Source organism: Rattus norvegicus, chromosome 10 (genome assembly GCF_021556685.1).
Source record: "Rattus norvegicus strain SHRSP/BbbUtx chromosome 10, alternate assembly SHRSP_T2T, whole genome shotgun sequence".
NCBI lineage: Eukaryota > Metazoa > Chordata > Mammalia > Rodentia > Muridae > Rattus > Rattus norvegicus.
In genome coordinates this window covers 106,832,431-106,853,393 of record NC_141543.1, presented here as the reverse complement: position 1 = coordinate 106,853,393, position 20,963 = coordinate 106,832,431, and the positions used below count along the sequence as shown (strand labels likewise).

The window sequence follows — 20,963 nt, the reverse complement described above, 5'->3', positions numbered from 1 at the left end:
TGCTCTCCTGCCCAAAGGTTCTCCTGGGAAACCAACCGCTGCTGTCTCCAGCACACACACCAGACTCAGTCAGGTTTTTTTTTTTAAGGGTTTGAAATGAAATTGGGGGGACCATGAAGATATAAAGGGAGCAGAGAGGGGAGTCAGGGGCTTATCCTCAAACGATCACACCAGCTAAGTCATATTGGTGGCAGCAGGGTCAACATTGATGTGACATTCTCAATCTCAGGCTTGTTCCAGATCCTGCATTCATTGCCTGGCTGCAAAGCCAACTCTCTACAAGTCACTTCTACTAAAAACCAGAGCGGTCACCCTGCACCACGAGCGCGCGCACGCGCGCGCGCACACACACACACACACACACACACACACACACACACACACGTTAGCTATCCTCTGAACTCCACGTGGACACCATACACATCTACACATACAAATTAATAATTTAATGAAATAAAATTTAAAGAGAAATACCCGGGTTTTGGGGCTAAGAACGCATAACGAACCCGAGATGGAGACTGAGAGGACGTGGGTGAACACTTAAGGCCTTTGAGGGTCTTCCACTTTACCCAGTCCTGTTCCCTCTACACCTTGTCTCAGGGTCACTTCCCCACCCCCTGCACCACTCTGACTCCTCCCTCCCCGAGCTGCTTTGGTGCCACGGGCTGGCAGGGGAGGCTGCTTCTAGGCCCCGCCTAGGTCACAGGTCACGGCTGTGCGTGGCAGAAGGTACCCCGTGCCTCTCACGGTGACCTCGGGTTAGTGAGGTCTCAGCCTGGTGCGTGACTCCGCCTCTCCGCTCCTCCGCTCCTCCCCTCCTCTCCGGGCGTTTAGTCTTCTCTCCGGCGCAGCAGCCTTGCGCACACCCGAGTCCTCGGTGCTCCTCGCTTGTCCCCAACGAGGTGCATCCAGGGAGCCCATGGAGCCCACTCGCAGTGCGCCTCCGGGGGACGGCGCTGCTGAGGCACTCCTGAAAGAGCTGGAGCGTCAGGTGCAGGATGTGGTGCGGGCGAGCTCGTGGTGGGAGCGCCACGGTGTGGACTGCGCCATCCTCGCTCTCAGCCTGCTCGCCCTGCCGGCTGGTGAGACGGAGGCACGGGCTGCGGATGGGGGTGGCGCATGGCTGAAGGTGGTGCAGGCTGGAAAGGAGCCTCAGTACTTCAAGATCCTGGATCCCACCTCAGTCTCCAAAGTCTAACTGGGGGTGTCCACCTCATGTCCTACTGGAGGTGGGAGAAAGTCTGAGGCTTGAAAGTGGTAGAGGAAAAAGTTGCACGAGAAGCCGTGAGTGGGTGGGGAAGGGGAGAGTGACCTGGGAAGAAGGGAAGAGCATGTTCTGTGGGGGACCCCGGAGATGGGCAGAGAAGGACTGAGGAAACGCTCTACATCTCTAGAGGTCTAACGGCTCAGTGACATCCAGTCCCCATCTCTGCTCTGGCTGGGGCTCAGGAGGGTGACCTGACAGAATGAGGACAGCAAATGTCCTTAGAAAGCCTAGTGGGGATATTTTGTGTCCCAAATCCTACAGAGAAAGTCAAACCACCCACCTCAGGCCTTAGAGGAACCTATCACAGGCCGAAGGCTGACCCTCTTTGGCTCGGGATTTGGGAAAGTGTGTGCATGTGTGTCTGGACCCGTATTTTCAAAAGATGGCGAAAGATCCTGATTCTTGGTCCTCCTCTTTGCAGGGTTCCTGTGCCTACGCTTCCATAATGTTCTGGCCTTTGCCACTGGCATTACAATCTTGGGTGTGTGCCACTATACACTCACGGTCAAAGGCAGCCACCTGGCTACTCACAGTGCCCTCACAGAGTCCAAACGCTGGAGCAAGATCTTGATGATTTTCTTTGTGGAGGTGAGCCTGGCGGGATGGGGCAGTTGCTAGGCAACACTGTGTATCCATTCACAGGGGCAAGGAGCTGCCGAAGTGGATAGGTAGATCCAAGTGTGCGCTGTGCAGTATGTGTGTGTGTGTGTGTGTGTGTGTGTGTGTGTGTGTGTGTGTGTGTGCGCATGTGCGCACGCGATCATACCCGTGTATTCATCCAAACACTTGAGAGGAAGTCGGTGTTAGTGAGTAGTCCTGCATCCTCCGTTGCCTATTTCTGTCTATGAGGATGAACGTGGCTTATCTTGTGATAATCTTCATTGGTTGAGCAGCAGAAACATTTCTCGCCCCGGGCCATTCCTTGTCCTCTGACTCCTTAGTTCTCTTCTTACCTCTCTGTAGCACTAGGCCAAAGGTGATGGAGTTTCTCCTCCAGAACGCCTGCAACTGGCCAGTCTTGCTCCGGGGCCTCACAGAAGTCTCTGGGTTCTGCAGTCAGGTCTTAGTGTCTGAAGGGTGGGCAAAGAGTGGAACCAGGGCGTGTGTCGAGATGTTGGAGGCAGTGAGTGTTGGGGGACAGTGTCACAGCACTCTAGCCCTGCAGCCTGCTCTTCTTATACCTGCCGATGGCTAAGCCATCTTGAGATGCTCCTTGCTCCTGTAACCTCCAGAAAGCATTTGGCTCTCCTCCTCCATGCCTCCTCCTTGCTAGGCCTTCTCACCTGTGCACTCGCCAGGAAGGCAAAGGTGTCTGGACAAATTGTTTTTCAGATCTTCCCAGATCCTCTACCAAACTTGTTCTCTCTTCTACTTCATGGGACTCTCACCTAGCCACGAGGCCCCTTAGGGATAGAAGAGGAAGCTGCTAGTAGGGACAGGCCTTTCTGGAAAGGTCTCACTGTGGAGACCAACCGACCCCTTTTTATTCATGCAGCTATTTTTAATTTTATACATTTTTATTACACTTACCTATTTGTTTTGTATGTGTGTGTGGGAGGGTTCCATGAGTCATGGCACACAAGTGAAGGTCAGGTGACAACATGTAACGGTTCTCTGTTTGGTTTGGTTTGTTTTATGTATGTGAGTACACTGTCACTGTCATCAGACACACCAGAGGAGGGCATCAGATCCCATTACAGATGGCTGTGAGCCACCATGTGGGTGCTTGGATTTGAACTCAGGACCTCTGGAAGAGTAGTCAGTGCTCTTAACTGCTGAGCAGTCTCTCTACTTCTCAGTGTTCTCTTGGCACCGTTTGGGTCCTGGGATTCCAGCTCAGGCCCTTAGGCTTGGCAGCAAGTTTAACAGCTGAGTGGAGATGTGTGCAACTGCCTGTCTATGTGAGTGCTACATGTATACAATGACCACGAAGGCCAGAGAGGGCAGCGGATCCCCAGGACCTGGAGTTACATGTGGCTGTGAGCTATACCGCATGGACGCTGGGAATGGAACCCGGGTCTTCTGCAAGAGCAGCCGTTACTCTTGGGCCATCTCTTCTGCCCCCTGAATCATGTAGTTTTTTCTTTTTCTTTTTTTTAAAGATTTATTTATTTTAGTTATGAGTACACTATAGCTGTTTTCAAACCCATCGGATCCCATTACAGATGGTTGTGAGCCACCATGTGGTTCCTGGGATTTGAACTCAGGACCTCTGGAAGAACAGTCAGCGCTCCTAATCACTGAGCCATCTCTCCAGCCTTCATGTAGCTTTTTATATGACTCCGTGCACAACACACACACACACACACACACACACACACACACACACACACACACCCCTTAGGCAGTAGGAAGAGACTCTCGGGAGAGAGGCATCAGTGAGACCTCTTGTTTAATTGGGGGGGGGGAACAAGGCTATTTAAACCTTTGGGGGTGAATAGGAGCTATGGGGTGAGTGTACATCACTGGCCAGGGCCATTGCTGAGGATGCCTCATTAGCATCAGGAGGAATTCCGGGTGCTGTTGGGCATGTCCTTATAAGGGGAAGGGAAGGTTAACCTGGCTACTGCTACCTGACCTCCTCAGGTGGGATAAAGGTGGGGGAGGGCACAGGACTACATGCTCAGGGACATGCAGGACAAGATTTCCAGAATGCGCCTCAACCCCACTCTTGCTCCCTGCCTGCTTCCCTTGGTCCCATGGCTCCCTGGCCCTACCTATCAGGAACACAGTAACTCTTGAGGAAAACATTTCATTGGGGCTGGCTTACAGTTCAGAGGTTTTGTCCAATAGTGTCATGGCGGGAAGCGTGGAGGAGTGGGGGGTAGACATGGTGCTGGAGACATCGCTGGCAGGTCTAGATCTGGATAGGCAGGCAGCAGGAAGAGAGAGGGGGAGACAGGACCTGGCTTGAGCATCTGAAACCTCAAACCCTGTTCGCAGTGACACACTCTGCCACCAAGTCCCCACCTCCTGAATAGTGCTACTCCCTACAAACCAATGGTGCCAATTCCATTCAGGCCACCATATACACATACCTATACGCACACACAAGAGCCCCACCCACATACACACATACCAATCATACACACACAACACACACAGATACACCCACACATACACATGCACACACCTTTTGACATATCACATCGATTGTGTGGTGAAAACATTCTTACCCAGAATTCCCTGTCCTCTCCTTTCCTCTCATGCCTTCTCTTACCAGCCTAACTTTCTGAAAGGCCAAGGGTTCCTACAGTCAGTTTTAAGATATTTCCCTTTCCAGGAAGCTCTGGGTCAGCCCAGACTAATAGGCACAGGTTGGACCCTGGGGTCAAGGTCTGTAACCTGCCAGGGGAGCCAGGGGTGATGGACACCCCTGCATCATTTATGTGGACGGCATCTTAATGCTGTGACTCAGAGCACAGACTGAGCTCTGCTTGGTTTTCTGAAGTGCTGAGCGCTAGGTGTCTGCGGCAGCTGGGGACTAATAAAGGTGATCAGTCTTGGATTACAAGGGGTTTACTGTGCAGAGGTTACTCTGAAGCATTGGTCCCAGGTTTCTGGAGTTACTGATGTCTGATTCAGCGTGAGGGCTTCTGACTCGGCCTCGGGGGACAGAGGAGCTGTCCTATGTGCTCAGTGGAGGCAAGGATCTGAGACGCTGCTGTTGACATGTCTTCCCAGATTGCTGGGACTTCAGAAACCCACTGCAGTGGGACCCGCGGGAACCCAAACAGACTTAGGGCTGAGTTCTGAGTTCTGTGGGTTGCACACAGCTTTGTTCGCTTCATTTTTTTTCCACCCAAGTTCTTAGCAGCTCTTCTGTTGGTGTTTGTCTACCACGACCTTGCATTCCACTTGGGGACAAGGTCTAGGGGAAGTTAGCCAATGGTGTGGGCAGGGCAGGGGGGGGTGCAGAGAGGCAGAGAGAGGTGGGGGTTGGGGGGTTCCTGAAAGCCTATGTTTTGTGGCTTGGGAGGAAAGGCCTGGAGTCTCCTCCCGTGCTGTGGCACTGTGGGCTATGCTGCTGGGCTTTGGTGAGCTGTGGGCCGAACTAATTTTGTCAGCCACACTCTCTGAGTAACCTAGTCAGGGAAGCATCTCCATTTTCCAATCTTAGGGCCTAACTTGGGCTCCTCTCTTGGAGTGGTTCCCACCTATCGGGGAGTACAGCTCAGCCCTGCCTAGCTGGCAGTGTGTGGGGCAATCTCTTTGCAAGTTTGTGCCTTGATTGGAGTCCCAGGCCCAGTAGTTGCCCTGACCTTGAGCAAGGTGGTTAATTCTATATCTGGGGTTGGTTTCTTCATGGAATCTAGAACGTGATAGCACAAGCCTCCCCGTTAACCCTTCGAGGGCACTGGATGAGACGGGTACAGACTTGCCAGGCCTTCCATGAGCCATAGTGTGGCCTTGTGATTCTTCCTGGGGCGACTCACCACCAGCCAAAAGGGCGGCACGGGGCTGCTTCCCACAGTGTTTGTTTATTGTTTTGTGTGTGTCACCTGAGAGGCTGCAGAGCCTGCCAGGGCAGTGCAGTTGTTCGTATCCGGTTACCTGGCAAAAAGGACAGGCTCTCGTGGCCCGGGTACCTCAGAGGGTACATGGGACCCTTCCCGGACCACTGGCTGTCACTTTTTTTTTTTTTTTTTTTTTTTTTTTTTTTTTGGAGCTGAGGACTGAACCCAGGGCCTTGCACTTGCTAGGCAAGTGCTCTACCACTGTGCTAAATCCCCAATCCTTGGCTGTCACTTTTAATCCTGCTGTCTTCTCCTTTCATCCTTCCCTTGTCACCATCTCTGTCATCCTCTGGTGACACCATCTCATAGAACATCTGGTCTTAGGCCATCTGTGTTCCTTAGGGGGGGTCTGCAGCTCCGGTCATCAGCTGAGTACTTTTCTTGTCAATCCAGCATTTGATAATATTGTCTTAGGGCCCACTGGGTCTGAGCTGGTGTGGGACCAGGCTCTTTCTCCAGTGACTATGGAAAGCTGAAACAGCTAGAATAGACTAGGGCTACCCCTCTAGGCTGTATTCAAAACCATGTACCCTGGCGCACACCAGGTGAGGTTTCTCTGAAGACCCCTTTCTGGCCTACCTGAAGATGTTCCCTTCCTGCCTTGCTCAGCAAGCATTCATCACCCAGGCTGCTAGGCGTATCTTTGGAGTTGGCTGGGGAAGAATGTCGAGCTAGTGTCACAGCCAAGGATGCTCCCCTGAGTGGGCAGGAACCAGCCGTGCCAGTCTGGAAGCTCTTTATTCTGTCTCCTCTTTAAATCCTCCTTGCAAACTCAGCTTGTGTGTGGGGTGGAGTCACAGGTGGAGCCCACGAGGAACCCTGCACAGCTTGCTGAGCCCTTTCGGGAGGGTGTCACACAGGGGAATGCCTGTTGCCATCCACAGGTCCCCTGTGGTACAAAGGGCAAAGAACCCCAAGCCTAGTCATGATCCTTTCTCTCCCTTCTGGCTGTAGTCTATACCCTCTTGCAGCTTGCTCCCATCCGGGACTCTCATTTGAATAAGGTCAGCCACGATGGACACTTTATTTTTCTTTTTTGGTGCCAGGGATTAGATAAATGGTCTCGTGCGTGGAAAATACATGCACCGTCTTTGAGTTGTACTCCAGCCCTTAACTATTCATATTCTCCCTCCCCCTCCCCCTTCCTCCCCCCGCTTCTCCCCCTACCCCTTTCGCCTTCCTTCCCTCCCCCTACCCCTTTCCCCTTCCCCTCCTCTCCCTCCGCTCCCTTCCCCCTTCCCCCTTTTCCCCTTCCCCCTCCTCCCTCTTCCTTCCCCTTCCCTCCCTCCTCCCTCCTCCTTCCCCTTCCCTTCCCCTATTTCCCCTTTCCCCCTCTCCCCTCCCTCTCTTTTTAAATTTTTATTTAGAAGACCAGTGCAGATATTCAGTACAAAATACACTGCTATATACGGACTTGCAGGTCCTATAATTACAAACTCACGGGATATCTCAGTGTAGGACAGAGGAATCTGGTGTATTGGATCGGTGACTCCTGTTTAATCCCAGTAATTATATCCATGTATCATTCGGGAGGGAGGCCAAGGATGGCACTGTGTATGCTGGGTTCTTTGCCTTATTATCTCCAGTGTAGACTCTCACGGTGCACTGTCCCTACAACGAGTGACATGAGCAGGCTGTGGGCATGAGCGTTTGCCACGAAACGGTAAGGACTGGAGATTGGATCTCAGGGATTCCATAAAAGGTGAGGGGGTTTGGCAGCCCACAGTAAATCCGGCTGCAGGAAGTAGAGACGGTGGAATCCCCAGAGCAAGCTCTGGGTTGATCTGAGAGACCCTGTCTCAGATAATAAGGTGGAAGAGTGATTGAGGATGTTTTCTGATGTCATCGACTTCAGGGCTTCCACGGGCACACTTATCTATGTGCACATCCATCCACATGCATGCATATGCAGGCAACACACAGGCACATGCAGGCACGCATGGGTGAGAAAAATGGGTGGGGGTGGGGGAAGTGACCTGGGCTTTAATATCAGTGATGTGGAGGCTGAGAAACCCCGGAGGAACTTTAGAAGGGAGACTGGTATGGTGTGTGGAAGTTACTAGACTCGCACAGGGGCCCAGGCAAAGGAACTGGTACTTTGTCTTGTAGCCAAATAGACTTAGTTTTAAAGGTTTATCTGTTTTGTGATTAGGCAGAGTTTAAAAAGCCCAGCAGTAGGGCCAGGCCGTGGTGAGTGCCACACACCTTTGATCCCAGTACTTGGGAGATAGAGGCAGGCAGAGCTCTGAGTTCAAGGCTAGCCTGGTCTACAGAGAGAGTTCCAGGACAGCCAGGGCTACACAGAAAAACCCTGTCTCAAACAAACAAGACAAAACAAAACAAAAAGTCAGGGATGGCCAGGCACAGTGCAACATTCCTTTCTCCCAGCACTCGAGATGCAGAGGCAGATGGATCACTGTGAGTTTAAGGCCAGCCTGGGCTCCATAGTGAGTTACAGACCAGACAGGGCCACAAGTGAGATCGGGCCTCAAAAAAAGTCCGGGGGTAAGTTCTCCTAAGGCACCATCCCAGTTATCGGTCTCTTCCCTTGTTCTCTAACCGTACCCCCTCCCTTTTAATTTTCTTCTGTTAAACAAACAGGATCCTTGCCTAACATGCACAAGACCCCAAGTTTGATCTTCATAAAACCAAGCCTGGTGGTATTTCCCCGTAACCCCAGTACTTGCTTGAGGAGGACCAGGAATCCAAGGCCCTCCTCAGTTATACAGGGACTTTGAGACCAGTTTGGACTAGCTCTGGATCTTGTCTAAAATAAATAAAAAAATTCCATGACAGGATTAAAAACGGAGCACAAGCCAAATGGTGGTGTCGCGCCCTTAAGTCCCAGCACTCAGGGGGGCAGAGGCAGGGCAGATCTCTGTGAGTCCAAGGCCATCCCGGTTTACAGAATGAACTTCAGTACAGGCAGGGATGCACAGAGAAACCCTGTCTTGAAATACCAAAACGAAACCAAAAACAAGTATAAAATTACATCACAACCTAAGTCAAGTTGAAACTGGGTCACTCTGCTAGTCTGACTTGCAGTCTGTGTGCAGGAAACTGTCTGGAGGCTGCTGGAAGAGAGACTAGGAGGGATTGCAGGTCCAGGCTGTGGTGACAGGAAGGGGGGATGGGGGGTGCAGAAGGATGTTGGTCAGGTGCCATCTAGTGGAAGACAGGAGGAGGGAGAAGATTCAAGGGCAGAATCTAGGTCTCCGGGTGGAAGCAAAGGCCATAGCGTGTCCACTCCTGAAATGGGCCAGGAGCAGGCACAGCAGTATGGGCAGGATTAGAAAGAAGGGTGTAGTGCCGGGTGGTGGCAGCACAGGCCTTAAATGCCAACGCTCAGGGACACAGGCGGATCTCTGAATTCGAGGCCTGGTGTCCAGGGAGTAGGTCGTCCCTTCCCAGCTTTGAGCCGTGCGACCTGAGCGGTAGGTTTGTCCGTCAAAGCAATCAGATAAATTTGAGCTTCAAGTAAGCCACGTGTGTGTGTGTGTGTGTGTGTGTGTGTGTGTGTGTGTGCGCGCGCGCGTGCACCCGAATATGACACCCACATCACTGCCGTCTGGCTTTTCACGTGCTCCTCAGGGAAGAGCAAGTGCCTGAGAGTGAGTGTGCTCGGGGTGGACAGAGGTGTGCTTTAACCGCTCTTAGGATATGGGAGGGACAGTGGTGAGGCCCCAGAAGAGAACACTTTGAGTTTTGGCCCCTCAGCTGCTGCAGGATGCTTAAGAGAGCAAACTAGTGGGCTGGAGAGATGGCTCAGTGGTTAAGAGCACTGACTGCTCTTCCAGAGGTCAAGAGTTCAATTCCCAGCAACCACATGGTGGCTCACAACCATCTGTAATGAGATCTGGTGCCCTCTTCTGGCCTGCAGTCACATATGCAGGCAGAATGCTGTATATAAAATAAATAAATAAATAAATAAATAAATAAATCTTTAGAAAAAAAGAGAGAGAACAAACTAGTGAGTGAAAAGATAAATGAGTGAGAGTTTCGAGGGCCCCCAGACTGTGAATGAAGTATTGTCAAGGGGAACCCATTCCCATTCGTACCGTTCTCAACGTGCCTTGGGTGCTCAGGGTGTGAATGATGTAGACAGGGAGCTGTTGAGTCTTCCGGAAGGCACCAGCCACAGAGGCTGGCGAATGGTATTAAGAAGCCACACCAACCTGGAGGTTTCTGGAACTTTCTCTGGGTCTGTATGAGAAAAACCTTTTGGGTAAGATTTATAAATGGTCCTTTACAGCTGGGTATGGGAGTATGTATCTGTAATCTCAGGATCCAGGAGGTCAAGGCAGGGAGACTGAGAGTCCCAGGCTAACCTGGGCTACATATACAGCTGGGTATGGGAGCATGTATCTGTAATCCCAGCACCTAGGAGGCCAAGGCAGGGAAGACTGAGAGTCCTAGGCTAGCCTGGGCTACATGTCAAGACCCTGTCTCAAACAGTAACAACAAAAAGAAGGCAGCTTACAGAAGGAAAGGAACCCATTTTACAGAAGGAAAGGAACCCATTTTACAGAGAACTCAGCGGCATGTGCTCATTTCCATTGTCCTTGAGTGGATAGGAAAATGGCACACAAAACATACAACTCACCTTTCTCCTGAGCCCCTCCTCCTTTCTGACAGGAGAGAGCATCTAAATGAGACTGAGGGGGCTGGGTGGGGTTAAGAGCCCTTGGACACCCATTTTGGGCATCTTACAACCATCTTGTAACTGCAGCTCCAGGGACTCAGATGCCCAGTTCTGGCCTTGGTGGATACTTGGGCATGCGTGCATACTCACGCCTGGACACACACACACACACACACACACACACACACACACAAAGGAGGGACCTAGATAGGCTCAGATCAGTTCTTCTTCATAGCACATGGCAAAATCACTCATTGGCTCTGCGAGTGGGTGTCAGGTCACAAGTCACGGCACACAAGTCACACCCGAGGGCCTGGGTTTGTGCCTGGGGCCCTTGCTGAGAAGCCTTTTGGTACCTCCCAGTACCTGACTCCAGGCTGGTTCTGCCGCTGGCTCTCTGTCTTAGCTAGGTTTTATTGCTATGAACAGACACCATTACCAAGGCAACGGTTATAAAGGACATTTCATTGGAGCTGGCGTACAGTTTCAGAGGTTCAGTCCATTATCATTATGGTGGGACACATGGCAGCATCCAGGCAGATATGGTGTTGGGGAAGGAGCTGAGGGTTTTACATCTTGATCCACAGGCAGTAAGGGGGAGACCGTGTCTGGGAGTAGCTTGAGCATGTATAAGACCTCAAAGCCCGTCTACAGTGACACACTTCCTCCCATGAGGCCACACCCACTCCAACAAAGCCACACCTCCTATTAATGCCAAGTCCCTATGGGCCAAGCGTTCAAGCACATGAATGTCTCTTCAAGTCACCACACTCTCCAAGCACAGTTACTGTTGGTGTGCAGGGGGAGAAGGAGTTGGTACCACAGAGACAGCTCAGACGATAAAACCATTCACTGTTCAATCCTGGTGACCTGAGTTTGATCCCCGGAACCTGCGTGAAGGTGGCAGAAGAGAACTGACTCCACAAATTGTCCTCTGACCTCCACACATGCATCATGGCATTTATTTGTGAGCACGTACATACACACACATACACACACACAGCACACAATACACACACACAGCACACAATACACACACACATTAATTAATTAATGAAACAAATAAAAGGAATTAGCTTGGGCTGGAGCAATGGCTCAGTGGTTAAGAGCACTGACTGCTCTTCTGGAGGTCCTGAGTTCAAATCCCAAGCAACCACATGGTGGCTCACAGCCATCTGTAATGGGATCCGATGCCCTCCTCTGATCTGTCTGAAAATAGCTACAGTGCACTCACATAAAATAAATAAATCTTTTTTTTAAAAAAAAGGGATTAGCTTTTTCCAGTACGTGGGACAGCCCTGGGTATGAAACACACACTGGTGAGCCAGTGGACAAGGCAGGCCTAACTCTGAGACCTGGTGCTTAGGGTACGTCCCTGCAGTCAACCCACCTCACAGCAGCCGGTCTTGGGCAGCTTCTCCTTCTCCTGGAAACAGGAAGCCATCTTCACCAAAGTCAGCAAAGCCTTCTGGCCTGGATAAAACTCTTGAAGCCTTACATCTGCCTGTTCATCTGCATATATTTGCATATGAAACCGCCTAGCACCTCTTTTGCATTCAGAATGTTTGCTCTCCTTGGAGTCAGAACTCGAGGCTGTGCTGAGTGCTTTCCTGAGTGGCAACGGAGAATCCCTCCCATTGGCTCAGAGCATGCTAGTGCCTTGCCCCTCCCGTGTTGAGGTGGGTTGAGGTGTTGTGGGCTCTTCAGGTCATGACCTCCATGCGCCCTTCAAGCCCTGGAAACCCTTCCTTGCTGCTCTGAGCTCAGGCTGCCGAGGAGTGTCACGAAGGTGCAGCTGTTTCCCAGGCCTGCACACAAGATTGTGCGGCGGATTCCTGCATCACCCTTGTTGACGGGGGAGTGGCGATCCAGGGTTTCCACCCTCCGTTCTTTAAATGCTCTGCGGAGCCGGAGCCTCACCGAGTATAAGGCAGTGTGTGGTCAGTCTGGGGTCGAGATGCTTGACAGATGGGGGACAGGGTGGATTAGCTGTGGATACAGAGGAGGGCTCAGGAGTGACGGGGGAGTGGGGGGATTGGGTTCTGCTTCATTCAGTTGTGCCCGAGGAACCCCTTTTGTGCCCTTCTGTCTCCGCCTCTAGGTGTGCACAGCCTTTCCTGCAGAGTTTGCTAAGTTCAACCACGTGAATATGCACCACGGTTACACCAACGTGTTGGGTCTGGGAGACTCCAGCACATGGAAGATGCCTCTCCTCAACCGCTACGTCTACATGCTCCTTGGACCGCTTTTGGTCCCCCTCCTAACGCCACTGGTAGCTCTTGGTAAGTTCTGGATTTGAGTGTTCCGAAAAGACCTGCCCTGCCAACCCCTTCCTTCCTTCCTGGCTTTGTGGATCCTGCTTGTGGACATAGCTCGGAGCCATGAGTCAAGACTGTCAAGGGCAGCCAGGTGGGGTGGAAAGAACCCCCGGACCAGGTCAGTTCTTCGCTTCCTGGCTGGTGACTGGGGGCCAGGTAATTTGACCTGTTTGTCTCAGGTTCTTCAAGGAAAGTGTGAAAAGGCAGGGAGGCCAACAGATGTGAGAGAGTTTATGTCAGGGCTGGAGAGATGGCTTAGAGGTTAAGAGGGCCCTCTTCCTGCTATCCCAGAGGCTCAGACCTCAACTCCTAGCATCCATACTGGGATGGTCACAATCCCCTGTAACTTCCAGCTTCGGGGGGAATCAGTCAATCCCTCAGGCTTCCACGGGCACCAGCACTCACGCATACACGTGCACACCACACACACCACATGTTTATAACATAAAATCTTAGAGAGTGCAGGGGCACCACTTTGTAGCTGTCCCGTACAGACCACACTGCAGGCTGTAGTTGTTGCTATTGGGGGACAATGCCCAGTGGTAGGAGAACAGGGCTATGGAGTAGACCTTGACCTTGGCTAGGGCGCTTGGTATTCCTCATTCATTCAAAGGGCAGACGTCGTATTATCTGGGGCTCACTGAGCACAACCAGAGCAACCCTCTACCTGAACACTCGTGGTTACCACGGAGCCGGCTCATGATGGTTCCCCCTCATGTTACTTCTTGCCTCTCTCACAGAGCATTTGAGGAAGGAAGAGCTGAAGACGGCACTGCGGGCTTTGGGCTTCATTTGCCTGGGCCTTTACTCTCAGTACTGGCTGTTCATGAACGTGTCGGGCTTCAAGAGCCCTGCTTCAGCGCTGGCCTGCATGCTGCTCGCCAGGTCCCTGCTGGCCCACCCCTACCTCCACGTCAATATCTTCCAGGTAAGCCCAGCCTCCTGGATTCAGCCAGTGAAGAGGGTTCTACAGAGTTCTAAAAGCAGGCTAGACCCAACAGTTAGGGAGAGAGAGCGGTCACCAAAGGAGGCTTCTCTCAATTCCTGCCCCTCCCCTGTCACTGTGGGTCATCACAGGAAGTTGGGGTTTCAATGAGGCCTTTGCCTGGTCCTGGAAAGGCCCTCCCTGCTTTCATCTCCAGTCTAAACCCTACTCATCATTCAGGCTCACGTTTGTGCCTCCTCTTCTACTGTTTCATTCAAGTAGTCCGTACAAGCACCTTCTCCACTAGGCCCCACCCTGGGTCTAGAGAACTTAGAGGTGACCAGGTACCTCACCTGAATCGAGACAGGCAGATGGACACAATGAGAGACTGAAGAAATTGGCTGTGTCGTGTGCCAGGAGTAGAGAGATCTAACAAGAGTCTTTATCTGTAGAGTGGTGGGAAGATCTCCCTATAGACTCTGGCTGAACCCTGGCTGTTCTCAGAGACCGTCCATCTCCTGCCCTGCCCTTGACAACTGCTTCATGGCAGTGACTGGGCCCCTCACTTTACTTAAGCTTTGTCAGAGAGGTAGAAGAAGCAAGCCTTGGCTGTGAGGCACATAGGGTCACAAGAGCAAGCAGCGAGAGTCACGGACTTCTGAACACCCAAGCTCTGAAAAAAATACATCAGCGAATCCCTTCATTGTCCAGAGGGAGAGAGGCCTAGATGTGGGAAAGACTGGGTTAGCACAGGAGCCGGGCTAGAGCTCCAGACTTGCGTGCCTGTAGGGTCCCACGGGCCCCTGTACGTTTGGTGAAGATGACACAGGGCTGCCTAAGCCCCTGCAGCGTGTGACCCACGTGTCTGTTGCAGCATATTGGATTGCCTATGTTCTCCCCGGACAAGAAGCCCAGGCGGATTCACATGATGACGCTGGGGGTTCTGAACCTGCCCCGGCAGCCAGTGCTGGACTGGGCGTTCGGCCACTCCCTCATCAGCTGCCATGTGGAGCACCACCTCTTCCCTTGGCTCTCTGACCACATGTGCTTGAAGGTGACAAGGGCTGGGTGGGCGGAGTGGAAGGGCCCATCTGAGGGCGGGCAGTAGGAACCTCCGAGTACACCTGTTCCCCGAGTACCATCGTTGGCCTCCTCGAAAGTCACCCAGGGAGGGCAGCCTGGGGTACAAGTGACAACATAAGGTTTAGACCAGAGTCACCTGGGTTTCCTAGTAGCAGTGTGACTCTGGGCAAGTTCATTGAGCCTTCATTTCCAGGTCTGTAGAGTGGGAAGGGACAGGGTTCACCCTGATGGCTTTGTGGAGGGTGGGGCATGCAGTCGAGAGTCTTATGGGGGGCGATGAGGGTGAGAGGCCATTGCTCCCCGCTAGGGTATGGTAGAAGGATGTAGAAGCTCCTCCACACGTGAACTCCTTGCTTTCCCAAGCAGGTCATGGCTATGGTTGAACAGAGGAGGGCTCCTGGGGTAGGCAAGCCTGTGACTCAGAGGGTTCTCCTGCAACTCTGTCTCAGGTGAAGCCCGTGGTATCCAAGTTTCTCCACGACAAGAGGCTACCCTATAATGAAGACTCGTACTTGGCTCGATTTCAGCTGTTTCTTAGTCGCTATGAGGAGTTCATGGTGCATGTCCCGCCCATCACTGAGCTGGTGGGGCTGCAGTGAAGGCTGGGCCCACTCCCTAGCCAGTCCTGGCCTTCCTGTATTGCTGGCCCTTGGTGGGGACTGGTGGGCCTGGAGACGTCTGGGATCTGAATTGGAGAAGAGTGTTGGGAGAAGAACTGAAAGCAATCCAGAGGCTGTGTGTCCTGATCTTACTAGGCCTCAGATGACTCCATCTAGAATCCTTCTTTCTGCTGCATCTGAGCCAGAGGGTAGGGCCGAGGTGGCTGGTGACAGGTGAGGTGGGGTACTCAGGAGGTACAGAGATAGAGCCAGCCTCCTCGGCTCAGACCTCCTTGGTGCTCAGGCTGTTGCTTCTTCCTGTACCCTCTGAGGTTTTAGTCCCCCAGGCTCCTCTCCCTAGGGTCAGCAGGGTGAGGCCATGTTTTTAGCAGACACTCTTCCCCCGCCCCCCACTCTTCAACTGAAGGAGCCTGTGCCACACTGGTCTCAGCAGCTCCAGGACACACAGAGTCAGTGAGATAAAAGGGAATGTATTTCCAGGGAAGTGCTCCAGAGGGGAGCAAACCCGGGGACAAAATCGGAGAAGGAACTGCTGGCTTTGAGCGTGACCTCGGCTAGCTCTAAACAGCTCTGTTTTGTTCCATGTTCAGAAGACTCCAGCCTGGGTGACAGAATTACTGGGAGGTGGTTGAGACTGGAGGAGGTGACCTGGGACTGGGCTGGGAGGATGGGGAGGGATGAAAAATGGGGTGAGGGTAGGGTAGTGAGATAGGAGAGTTGAAGACAAGGGCTTGGCTGTGGGAGAGAAGATTGCAAGCTGGGTAGGAATATAAGGGAGCCTCTGATGCCAAACCTAGAAGGAAGCCAAGCCGGGGAACAACACTGAGATCCAGCCAAACGGGCAACAGAGAGAAGCTGGGCACCACTTCAGCGAGACAGCAGAGCAGAGAGGGCTCAGTGGAAGGATGAGGTTAGACCTGCACGCTCCAGGAGACCGGAGCCATTGTTAGGTTATAACCTGGCTTCTCACTTCCCCACTCTGGCATTTTCTTTGGCTGATTCTTGGCAGGCTGTGCTGAGCAATGGCTTTTACTGACTAGATGTTGAGAGCCCAAATCACGACAGTCAAAAATGTCTCCTTGATATAGCCAACTGTCTCCCAAGTGACAAAACTCTCCTTGATTGAGACCACGGAGGTCGTTCTAGTTAACTCACTGGATGGAAAGGTGTGCTACTCTGGTGATGGGAGGGTCAACTGGGATGGGCAGACCAGCCTGTTGGGACCCATCTCTGGATGGGGACTGACGTGCCCTAGACAGATGCAGCTGCCACTGGACTGACAATCCTTCTCCCATCTTCTCCCCACCCTCCTCTAGCCGAGAGCACAGCTTCTTCCAGGGCCCTTTCCTCCAGCTATGGCTCTTGGCCAGCCTCTCCTTTGGGCTCCCTCTGGGCAGGGCCTGGCCTGGCAGAGGCTTCTAGCTGCCGCTGGCCACTCAGTGCTTCCCTGGCTCCTTATCTCTGCTCAGGACTCTCCACGATCGTCACTCTCTCCTGTCGAGCGTGTGCCATCTGTTCACTGCTGGGATGCTGGCTCACAGCAGTTCTGGATCCAGGCCACCCCCTCCGGCTTTGCTACCGGCTACTGCTGCCCATTTGAAATGCGTTAGCGAGTTCAGAGGGGGCCTTAAGGTCTGAGCGCGTGATTCGTCATTGGCAAATTCTCCCTCTGAAAAATGCAAGGATAGAAAAGGGTCCTGGCAGCATACCGTCGTAAGCTAATGATTAAAACTATCCAAATATGCAACCCGTGACTCGTTATTGATCTGGGCCTGAATGGGGTTCACTCCAGGGCAGCCTCAGACCTGACTATACGTACACTTACAGCCGGTAGGAGTGCGGAAGCACCCCCAGGGCTCTGCAGCCCTCGGTCTTAACTGAGAGTATCAGAAGGGCACATCAGTGCTGGGGAAGACGGTCCTAGCTGACGTTTTCTCACCACAGAGACTTACTTGGTTCTGTGTTTGTTGTTTTGATTTTTTTAGAGACGGTCTCATTATTTAGGCCCTAGCCTTGTTTGAAACTCAATTGGTGGTGGCTGGCCTCGAACCCACAGAAATGCACTTGCTTCTACCTCGGTAGCTCTCATAGCTCTCAACTTTACTGATGCTTCATGCCTTTAACTTGCAATGGTTATGAATCTTAATGTGAAGGTCAGCTATGCAGGACCCCCACTGTGTGACCCCTGTGAAAGGGTTGTGCGACCCCCACAGGGTCTCGACCCACAGGTTGAGAATCTGCTCTTCTTCCTCCTCCAGAGTGCCCCCCCCCAGGGGATTAAAAGTACCCTACCAGGCCAGGCTAGACGTTTCTGTCATTTGATTTTAATCTTTACAAGGTAGAATATTTTTTCTCATATTATAAATAGGGGGAAAAGAAGCTGAGATTAAACCTCTCAATATCATGACTATGAAATTCAGACTAGGGATTTGAACTCAGCGACCCCAGAACCCATGTTGGTGACTATCAGAGATGCCGCTTCTGAATGGGAAGCCCTATAGATATTTTGGGTGTTTGAACCTGAATTTCTGTCTCCTTTTTTTTTTTTTTCATCTTTATTAACTTGAGTATTTATTTACATTTCAATTGTTATTCCCCTTCCCGGTTTCCGGGCCAACATCCCCCTAACCCCTTCCCCTCCCCTTCTCTATGGGTCCCCATCCTCCCGCCAACAATCACGTTCACTGGGGGTTCAGTCTTGGCAGGACCAAGGGCTTCCCCTTCCACTGGTGCCCTTACTAGGCTATTCATTGCTACCTATGAGGTTGGAGCCCAGGGTTAGTCCATGAATAGTCTTTGGGTAGTGGCTTAGTCCCTGGATCCTTTTTTTTTTTTTAAAGATTTACTTATTTATTATATATAAGTATACTGTAGCTGTCTTCAGACACATCCGAAGAGGCCATCAGGTCTCATTACAAATGGTTGTGAGCCACCATGTGGTTGCTGGGAATTGAACTCAGGACCTCTGGAAGAGCAGTCAGTGCTCTTGACTACTGAGCCATCTCTCCAGCCCTCTATCTCCTTCTTCTACATGACAGGATATCCAGCGGTTTTATCATTAAGATTTTTTTTTTCTGAGACATGTTTTTTTCTATGTAGCTCTGGCTGTCCTGAAACTCCCTCTGTAGAACAGGCTAGCCTCAGACTTAAGAGATCCACTTGTCTCTACCTCCTGAGTGCTGCTGCCATGCCCAGATGAGATAAATTCTTCAGGGATCGATGTTGAGGCTCAGTTGATAGAGTGCTTGCTTAGCACGCAGAAGATCCTGGCTTCGGTTCCCATTACTGCTTAGACCAGGTCTGCTGGTGCACTCAGGAGGTAGAGAGAGGAAGATCAGGAGTTCAAGGTCATCCTGGGCTACATAGCAAGTCAAGGCTAGGTTGGGCTATGTGAGACCTTGTCTAAGAGGAAAAAAAGAAAAGAAAAAGAAATTCCTTATGACTAACCATTGGATGGTAGGTACTGTGTGATGCTCTGGGGAGGAGGGAATGAGATTTCCCCTGTACCCCACTACCTTCATGAAGCCTGCAGTCCAGTGCGGGGTGTCAAATTTTGTGAAAAGGGCCAGATAAACATTTTGGGTGTTGTGAACAATACGATCTCTGTCACAACTACTCACCTGTGCCATCGGAGATGCCCCCAAGGCTCAGGAAGCACCATGGAAGAGGGAGCGGGAAGACTGTCAGAGCCAAAGGTCGGGGAAAACCAGAGCAGAACATTGTCATCTGGACATGACAGGGCTCCTGCACCAACGAACTCACATCGGCCAGTGGCTGCCCACACAAGATCAAGCCAGCGAGGATTACCGGAGAGAGGGGCGTCTTAGCTAGGGTTTCTATTGCTGTGATGAGACACTATGGACACTCTCACAAAGGAAAGCATTTAATCGGGGCTGGCTTACAGTTCAGACATTCAGTCCATTACTGTTGGGGTGGGAAGCATGGTGGCAATGCAGACAGGAGCTGAGAGTTCTACTGGATCCACGGGGAGTGGGAAGAGTGACACTGGGCCTGACGTAAGCATCTGAAACCTCAAAGCCAACCCTCAGTGACACACTTTCTCCAACAAGGCCATACCTAATAGTGCCATTCCCCATGAGCCTATGGGAGTCATTTTCACAAGGCCACAAGGGGAGGAGAGTCGACAAGCTCCTGTTGCTAACTGAGGTTTTCCTGACAATCGAGGTTGTTCTGACAATTGATGTTTTCTGGGGAGGGTGAGTCAGCTTTCTTGAAGGGTGTGGCTCCTGGTAAGTCCACCGTGCCATGAATATATGGACAACAGGAACTGGAGTCAGCGAGTTATTAAAAAAAGACAAGAACACCATGAAGTTTTGGTTGTGGGGTGGATCTAGGAGGGATTGGGGGAGAAATGGGGAGTGAACAGGATCAAAATACATTATATAAACTTTTCAAAAAACTTAATAAAAATATATTTCTATAATGGACATGGTATTGTCCCATTAAAACTTTACTTATAAGCAAGTGATTGTCTGTCACAAAATGTTAACTATGTCACCATTTAAGATGGCTCAGTAGTTAAGAGCATTTGCTGCCCTTGCAGAGGATGAGAGTTCAGTTCCCAGCACCCATGTTGGATGGTTCACAACCGCACGGAACTCCAGCTCTGGTGGTCCGAAGCCCCTCTGATCTCCAAGGTGGCAGCACATGACAGAGAGACGGGTGTATATATAAAAATAGAGAGAGAAACTGGCAATGGTGGTGCACGCCTTTGGTCCAGCACTAGGGAGGCAGAGGCAAGCAGATTTCTGCAAGTTCAAGGCCAGCCTGGTCTACAGAGTGAGTTCCAGGACAGCTAGGATTGCACAGAGAAACACTGTCTCGAAAAACAAAACAAAACAAAACAAAACAAAACAAAACAAAACAAAATAAAACAAAAACAGTGGGGAGTGATTAGTAGAGCAGAGGATTCTGGGATACTCACTGTACTCTGGTTCTCAAACTAGGTGTTGGGTCGCATTTTTATACCTTATGGTCTCATAATCCATCAACTATGGTTATAATGTGTGCACTTCTCTGTATGCTAAACTTCAACAAATATAATCTTGATTTTTGTTGTTGTTCTTTTGTCTTCTCTGTGTAGACCAGGCTGGCCTCAAACTCACGGATCTGCCTGCCTCCACAAAGAACCACTGCAGCCTGGCTAAAAACATTCTTTTTTTTTTAAAGATTTATTCATTTATTATATATAAGTACACTGTAGCAGTCTTCGGACACACCAGAGGACATCAGATCTAATTAAAGAGGGTTGTGAGCCACCATGTGGTTGCTGAGATTTGAACTCAGGGCCTCTGGAAGAGCAGTCAGTGCTCTTAACCACTGAGTCATCTCTCCAGCCCAAAACATTCTTAAAATAGTGTAAAAAACATATGAAAAATAAAACAGGAGAGACTTCTGGATTAAGCTCCTACACACGGCTCCAACAGACCAACCTAAATGTCCAAATGGACTCACCATGAAGTTCCCCAAGCTGACAGCAGCCATTCATCTGGCCCAAGAAACCCACATTAGAGTCAGGCCAGTCAGGCCAGTCAGGCCAGTCGCAGTTGGTATGATGACGTTCCCACGGC

The 20,963-nt window shown here is 51.3% G+C and overlaps 1 protein-coding gene and 1 long non-coding RNA gene across 5 annotated transcripts; one reads left to right on the top strand and one right to left on the bottom strand.

Annotated features, from left to right (window-relative positions):
* The first annotated feature begins 881 nt into the window (after positions 1-881).
* Positions 882-17,119, top strand: Fads6 (fatty acid desaturase 6). Of its 4 annotated transcripts, none has more exons than NM_001107064.1 (6): positions 882-1,082; positions 1,689-1,855; positions 12,528-12,708; positions 13,485-13,672; positions 14,544-14,723; positions 15,202-16,080. In NM_001107064.1, exons 1-6 carry the CDS (start codon positions 920-922, stop codon positions 15,349-15,351), a joined length of 1,029 nt encoding a protein of 342 aa, NP_001100534.1. In that variant the 5' UTR covers positions 882-919; the 3' UTR covers positions 15,352-16,080. The 4 variants fall into 4 exon arrangements, with proteins under 4 accessions (NP_001100534.1, XP_087428651.1, XP_087428652.1 ...); XM_087572525.1 differs by having other exon boundaries at positions 1,001-1,229; positions 15,202-17,119; XM_087572526.1 differs by having other exon boundaries at positions 1,001-1,284; positions 15,202-17,119.
* On the bottom strand, positions 10,817-11,891 carry LOC134480901 (uncharacterized). Its single transcript, XR_015632257.1, has 2 exons — positions 11,817-11,891; positions 10,817-11,316 (listed from the first exon to the last, which is right to left on the bottom strand). It is a non-coding gene; the product is annotated as an uncharacterized LOC134480901 (long non-coding RNA).
* Positions 17,120-20,963: the final 3,844 nt, after the last annotated feature.